At 37.8% G+C, this 7,923-nt stretch overlaps 1 protein-coding gene and 1 long non-coding RNA gene across 4 annotated transcripts in view; one reads left to right on the plus strand and one right to left on the minus strand.

Moving 5' to 3' along the window:
- LOC146449382 (A disintegrin and metalloproteinase with thrombospondin motifs 6-like) overlaps positions 1-2,146 on the plus strand; it is a 33,101-nt gene extending 30,955 nt beyond the window's left edge. For all 3 annotated transcript variants that reach the window (XM_085101644.1, XM_085101643.1, XM_085101645.1), the window contains 2 exons: positions 976-1,283; positions 1,923-2,146. In XM_085101644.1, coding sequence (XP_084957770.1) covers positions 976-1,283; positions 1,923-1,952 — 338 coding nt within the window. In that variant the 3' untranslated portion in view covers positions 1,953-2,146. The remainder of the gene's footprint in view (positions 1-975; positions 1,284-1,922) is intronic.
- LOC146449384 (uncharacterized) overlaps positions 1-7,923 on the minus strand; it is a 58,627-nt gene that overhangs the window by 5,394 nt on the left and 45,310 nt on the right. The window lies entirely within an intron of this gene.

Genomic DNA, 7,923 nt, shown 5'->3' on the forward strand with positions numbered 1-7,923 from the left:
GGTCGAGCGATATTAGTCTCTGGGACTTTCAATCTGAGGGTTGTTGATTCGAAAGCTTGTGCTGTTTCGTTGAATAAATAATAAAATTTCCCATCGTCTCCCTCTCCACTCAGAGTGGTAGCTGAGGTTGCTCCAAAAATTATTGCTAACGGGATAGGTATGTATGGAGGAAACATAACATTTAACTGCCAGCAGGGCGTGACTCTGAGAAAGATTGGTATCCCATCCATGGTAAAGAAGTAATATCCTTAGTCACTATATGCTCAGTATTCCACCAGGGGGAGTAGTATTACTTCTAGTCACTTCATGCTGGGTATCCTGTAATGGACTCTACCATCCTATCCAGGGGGAAGTAGTGTTAATGCTAGTCACTTCATGCTGGGTATCCTGTGGACTCTAAGATCCCATCCAGGGGAGAGTCGTAATACTCCTAGTCACTTCATGCTGGGTTCCTGTGATGGACCAGCATCCCATCCAGAAGGGGTGTTAATACTCCCTCTTGGTCAGGTAAATAGTCAAGACCCTCTACCGTTGGCAATACAACTAGACATAGTCTATTGCAAGCGTCGTTTGTCCCGTTTGACCCAATAAGCGGTTTGGAGTCACAATGTCTGCCGTTGATCGCTTCAACACTTTTTTACTTTTTTTTTCCTTGAGGTCAACATGACGTAGATCACAATCGTAAGAAAGATATTGCACAACTAACAATCTCCAAAAGCACTGAAGCAGCTCAAAATTTGACAGCACATTTTAAAAAGCGTTTATTCTGATGTGATAATAGCAATAGTGACAGTGACAGCAAAAATGTTTCCAACGGTTTTGCACTGTGCACTGAATTACAATGAAGATTGGACAAGCGACTTATGTTGCAACAGATGGAATAGGGGGATACACCTCTTTTAATCACTTAATCTTTTGATTTTAATCACTTAATCTCTCTTAATCTCTTAATCACGATTTTCACTTCTGTCACAGATTCACCACCTGAATTAGAAGCAGTCGGCTGTTTTAAGGATAATAACAAAAATCGTGCTATGCCAACGTTATATGCAAATTTTCGACCGTACATAGACTGGTATAACTTGAACGCTACCATCCGCCAGTGCGCATATGTTGCACGTGACATAGGCTATGAGTACTTTGGGGTCCAGTTCTACGGGGAATGCTGGTCCTCCAATGACGCCGCTGCGACCTACGACAAGCATGGGGTACAAACCAAAACCGACAAGTGTAAAGGCAATATTGGAGGAGTCAATACCAACTTTGTTTACCGATTTCCTCTGGTATGTTTGGCCTGACAAGAACAGAGGGCACCAATGTATCATCACGTAGATTTTAGGGTGCAGGTTGATAAATCTGGCTCACCAAAGTTTACATTGCGCCCCCACCTCCGTTCATCCCCGAATTTTATCCCCCGCCCCTCGAAAAGACTATGGTTTATGATAATCCAAAACAAAATCTTTCCATCCGCTCTTTAAAACATCAGATCAGAACTGTTTGCCCAACTGAGTTGTCAGGCTGTCTTTGAAGTCGTAAGTGGTTTATTTCACTATCGACAGAAAGAAGATTACGTGGCTTATTAAACGTCCTTCGAAGGGTTACCCTAAGTAGACACCAAAAGGCTGAAACCTCACCAATCGACGGGTTAATGGTTGAGTAAATCAAAGAAGGCCCTCGCGCTTGGCGGCATTGAGATATAATAGGGTCACCGGAGTACAAGGGTTCTAATCATGTTATGGCAAGTTTCGTTGCATTTCCTCACATGATAGTCAAAAAATGGCATTTCTTTCTCTCTTTGGTAAAATCGAGAAAACGAGTTAAAAAGTCAAAATCGATATTCTGAATAAATTAAGTACCATTTGGTACAAATTTACTATTCTCATATGTTTTGTTTTTCACCAAATGGTCTCATTTTCTTGCAGGTACATCCACCGGCAGCTTCAGCCCATTAAGAAATCGACGGTAGTCCATCTTGGTCATCCGAAGTGCTTTCAGGACATGTTTAAAAAACAGACATTGTTTTTTCATCTGTGAGGGTCATTTTATTTAAGGGGAAAATTTAAATGACTTAAAAAAAAGTTAATACGATGCCTTGTAATATTTATTAGTCATTTAACAATAAATTAAGTAAGTTGCTTCCATGGCATATCTGGTTCACTTCAGTTAATTCTTACATAACCAGTATGGTGTTCTTAACCGAGTACAAAGATATCTTTAGGGAGGCTTCGTTTGTTCACATTAAAGTTAAAGACGCGGTATTGTTCACGCGTTATATCGTGTCCCCTCTTCTACCAGGCACAGTGATAAAGCATCGTAAAGCATTTCCCCAGGGTGAAAATGCAGGGCGATGTTTCGAGTTGGGAGACGAGTTCTCATCACAACAGGATTCAAGTATTAGTCCCTTTTTCCAGGGCTAACAGAATATTAAAATATTTCGTCCATACGAATGGTTTTCGGGATTTCCTGATCACTTTGCATTTATGATACCTTCACAGAACCAAAAATAAGGCCTCTGCGAATTCTTTGCAAAGAATGTGGTTGCAGCCTACTTCACAGCTGAGAATTTGCCAAAATTACAACTGCTGGCTGAGAAATGCCACTTTTGAAATGGTTACTGATAGCTGAAAAATGGTCGAAAATGAGCAGCCCAGCACCCTTATCTTGGCCAATCTAGACCCCATTTACGCGGCGAAATTTGTCTATCACCAAAGTTTTACCGAAGCTTACAGCAGAGTAAATTTATTAAAAATTGTCATTTCATGCTGTAAAATGTTACTTGCTTCTGTGAATATTTCAGAAATTCAATTCATAACAATGTTTCACGCGCCGTTTTAGATACAATTCTCTAATTCTCTTTCCCCGCCCCCACCATATGAGCTGTTTCGATTTTTTTAACAAATATAAATGGACGAAAATATCGAAGACATCTGTGTTTGTACTCTTGATTAACGTTTCTATAAAGTTCGATGTTAACGGCAACGAATATATTTAAGGTAAAGAATAAAAATGTCTTCATTTTTTGTCTTCACTGAATTTTTGATCCTCCTACGAGACGGTCATTGGTTGAGGTCAGCCTTAACGACACAGCAAGTTATCTGCTAGTGTAACTATTGTAAGTTCAAAAATGGAAAAAAAGACAAAATGCAAATTTAATTTTGCGCTATATTGAAAAACAAAAGGCTCTACAGAAAAGACTCGGCTTTCATTTGAATAGTCACTCGTCAGGATTTAATCCACGTACACAATAGTTACAAACACTACCATCTTATTTGAAAGAGCTACTCAATCAGAGCTTTCATCAAACTGGAGGGCCATTAGGGTTCTACCCACACATTCACAACAACAATTCGAACCAGCATAATTATGAAATGAACAATACAATAGAAAGTACTTCCCAGTGTTTTCACTTGGATGATCACACTTTATGATTTCATCGACAGAAGCGCTTTGTACGGCATAAACAGTAAGTACCACAGGAAAGTGCTGCTCAGTAGCTCCCATTTCAATGGTCTTACTTTAGGAAATCACCATACAGATTCAAAAGTTAGAACCACTTTTTACAACATACTAAACAGCACCACAGGAAAGTTACTATACTGCTCAAAAGCTTTCATTTGAATGGTCACTCTTTAGGATTTCCCCCTTCCACAGATTTAACAATTAGAACTGCATTAACTGGCAAACTAGGTCTGAATGCCATTCTAGCAGTGGACGGAATACAGAGAGCGTCGTTTTTCAATTCGGGCTTAAGGTAAGCGTATAGCAAATTGTTACAAAAGCAATGCTGATAAACATTTACTACTTTGAATAAAAGCCATGCTATCTGCTAGGCTTAGTAGTACTTCAACAAAAGGTGCTACCTTATCATAACAGAAGCTATTAACTGATATTTTCTCAGAAAAAAAGTGTCGCTTTACCACCTAATTGCACGCGAACATTTTTTGTCAAAATAAAGAACGCTTTTTCTATTTTATTAAACAAATTTCGCGAAAGTTACTATGTCGCTGTCCCATTAGAAACCGCGAAAATCAGGTTGTCGTAAAAGTTTCTTTTGCTGACTTGGAAGGCATACAACTTTAAGCAGTACCGATTTTATAAAAGAATCGATTCTTAAGTTCGACAAGTGTATCTAAAATAAACACTCGCCAAAAACTGTATTTATATTCAGTAATTACAGTTTATAGAACACTTAAAGGTAACAAGATTGGATGAAAAGTCTTCAAACGCATTGCAAACCCTAAAACATGTCTAAAACACTCTACCAGCCTGATATATTGATGGGTTAACGCTAAATATAATATACTGGAACAGTAAGTCTAATATTTCTTGAAATGTTAGCTCTAAGAACTCGCTTCCTTTATGCAATGTCCAACAATGACGGAAATTGGAAAACAAATCAGTGCAAGGCAATCATAATAAAATATAGCCCCCATGTAAAAGATCAAGATGATAAAATTCTCATCTTTGACGCCAAAGAAAAAGAATGTTTCCTGTAGTTTACTCACAGAAATCTCTTCCGTGTTTTTTAATTATTTTGTGATAGAAACTTCACAGAACGCTGATTTGTTCCGTTGAGGGAGTACGTGTTATTTTAATATAAAATTGCATGATCTAACGGAAAACTTGACGAAGAAGACAAACAATCAAACTTAAGAACTCATTAACACTTGTATTGAAATATACCGCAGCCATAATCTGGGCTCTTTTAAGGCAATCAAAAAGGATTAAATGAACATTTGACGGATGTTTGAAAGATATATGAGATCTTGGTTTGAAGTGGGCAAGGGGGGTTTAGTTTTCTCTCTGTTTTATCGTCGTAAAGTAGTCGTTTCTTTATATTGGATTTTAACTTCGAAAACTCTATATTTTAAAGGCTTAACTAGTCAAACATCCGTTTCCCATCTTTGTTCAACACTAAGTGACACCACGTGCTAGATAGATCGTCAACTGACACAAAAGAAAACACTTCAACAAAAAAAGATCCTCACTAAGCTGAATTGCCTTTTCAAACGCAGCGCATCGACTATATCTTGCGAGGTTTGCAAGTTCAACAACGACTCACGTTCGGTATTGACCTAGTAACGACCAGTAAAGGTAAGCAACTTGAAGACGGTACGTAACTTAGCTAGGCCAGTTGATCTTATACGCCATTCCCAAAATCAAACCTTGAGCCAATTACCACTTTAGTCTGTACATGAAATCCTTAAGTGTGGCCCCTCAAATTAAATCCATTGAGCAAGCAGAATTTTCCTTTCGTGCCATTTATTGGGCTGTACTGAGGGTGCCAGTGGTTCTAACGTTTAAGCTAAGTGAGGCCATTCCAGCGAAACGTTATAATACATTGAGTCGGACATTAACGTGACGCCGTTTTGGTATTTGGTTCAACTTTATTTTCGTTATGAACTTGGCCATAGGTACAAGAAAAGGTTAATATAATCCAAATCAATTTTAGGTCTGATTTTAAGACATTCGTGGAAGTCTCAGTGCACTGTACTCCCTTGAAGGGCGAGATGAATCTTCGCAAAAATATCTGTATCTTTAGTTTCATTAGTATTTTCGCTCAATTGTTTTATTTATTATTGCATTACTTTCTGATTTCGTAGCACGCCTAAAAAGTGTTCCAAAACATGGGATCGTCAACATCTCTGACAACAATCACAACCCTTAAGATTCACAGTTAAGCAAACAAACCATACAAGCCTAACGAAACATGTTTTGAATTGCCGATTATTGTTGGGTTTTCTTGTTTTGTTTTGTTATTTTGGTTTCTACTCTGATAAATACGTCGAGACAATGTTTGAACGAAACATATCAGTTAAACGTGTCTCATTGTTGAGTAGAAAGAAACATAAATGAAACTGAATACTGACATCGATATTAAAGGCTGCAAAACGAGGTGATTTACGAGACTATTGTCTAGATACACAGCAGTTGTACAACAATAAAATTATCGAACTGGTGAGTCTTTTAAATATCACATTGGGTTCCCTAACAGCCCAACTCTATTTCAAAAAAGAACAACTGAACATTTAATTTCCATCCTAGAATATTGATATAAACAAGAAAGCAAAATATTACAACACTTCATGTACCCTTCAAAGCAAATTAATGCTTGGTAGCATTTATTTGGATGATCGCACTTAAGGATGTCTTCGAACAGCATAACATAACAGTGCTGCAGGAAAGCAGTACTCCGAGGCTTCCATAAGATCACAGTTTAAAAAGGATCGAGATCATCCACAGACAGACAAACTGAGTTATGTTACGTGAGGCAAGGTTTTTATTTCTAACCAGTAAGAATTAGATCAAAGAGGGTAGGTTTTATGATAAGCGAAATGAAAATAAAAAAAAGAAACGAGAACGAGCAACTGCCAATCACGGCGATCACTCATAGAATTGTAATACGCGGTCTAGTGGTACAATTGTTTTAGGAGGCACTAAAAAGCTGCAAATAGAAGAAAAAACCGTAATTACTAAGGTTGTGTTGACAAAAAAAAAAAACCAAAAAAAGCTAGTAATCAACGACATCATCAGTTGCTATAAGTTGATAGCGCGCCCGTTACCATCTTTTATAGGATTGATCATGTGATGTGATACTGTTCATCCACGGAGAGATACCAATCACTGAGATACGGATATTCGCTTTACAACGGCTGGGATTAAACTGTCCGGTTCTCCATTTGACTAGAAATAGAAGTTGGGAGATATTTCTTCTTAACAAAGTCTAAATAAACCTCAGAACTTCAATTAGTCATTACAAAGGTTTTATCCGTATACTGATAAGACATCCAGGTCTACGGAATAACGCGGCTTAGAACTTGCAAGAACTGCAAAACAGTCAATTTGTCTCTCGAAGTTAACGCGAATCGCCGAAAGCGCGAACGCGCAAAGCGAAACCGTGGATTTTAACGAGCGACACGCCCGTATTTGTAGCTCTGTTTTCACTGTGAAAAATTAAAATAGTTCTCTGAAAGCGTTGTGTAATACAAGACCAATACAAGGCTTGGAGCACGAAATCATTGTAGCAAACAAATGGGGCAAAAGATGCACTTCAATTTAATAGCAAATGTTCTTGAAAATCGCACTATACATTTCCCAGTAGCAGATGGTTCAAACTTAAAAGAAATCAAAACGTCTATAACCAAAGAGATATGTCATACTGATGACCATGTCGCAGATAACGAAAATTCAGATATAATTCACAAATGCAAAGATATCGATAGAGCTGTGAATCCGGCCTTATCTTGAACGACATTTATCGCAAAGGGAACCTTGTTATTGACTTTCATTGTGTATCTTTTGATAGACAAACTAACAAAAGCTTGTAATCAACGCTAATGTCAGTCTTAAAACATTTCAATTCATAGTCAGATTTTAAAGAGATGAATAGAAAGCTTTGAGTCTATTACTTTATTGATACATGTAGTGCAGGTAAGGTTGTATTCCTTTCCCTATCAACTTTGAATTTGGACAATTGTAAGACTGCGCGTGTGGCCCAAGATTAATCCAATCCTAAAATGTTATAAGCCCAAACGGCAAAACAATGTTATTATTTCGAACCAAAATGCAAAATGGCAAAATCCACCCCCTTTTTGGGACCGCTCATGCCTATTCTGTTTGTACGATCTTTTTCAGGGAGCCACCCCCTCCCCATTCCCCGTACTATTTTGTCTTTGTTAACATGAGTTATTTATCTTCAGTCACAAGTCCATTAACACAGAAATTTTCAAATACTCTTTATAAGCTTTGTTGCAAGGAAGAGAACTCTGCAATTAGCCACTTCTATATATAAAAGGACATTTTAAGATTTTAAGGCAGCCATACGAATTTTGTATCATGCCTTGAAAAAGAAACTGTTTTGTCACAAGGTATAAACAGACTTTCAACGTCTTTTGTTATCCTTGTTTACTTAAAACTGACGTA

Source organism: Pavona decussata, unplaced genomic scaffold, assembly GCF_977016875.1.
Source record: "Pavona decussata unplaced genomic scaffold, jaPavDecu1.1 SCAFFOLD_602, whole genome shotgun sequence".
Taxonomy (NCBI): domain Eukaryota; kingdom Metazoa; phylum Cnidaria; class Anthozoa; order Scleractinia; family Agariciidae; genus Pavona; species Pavona decussata.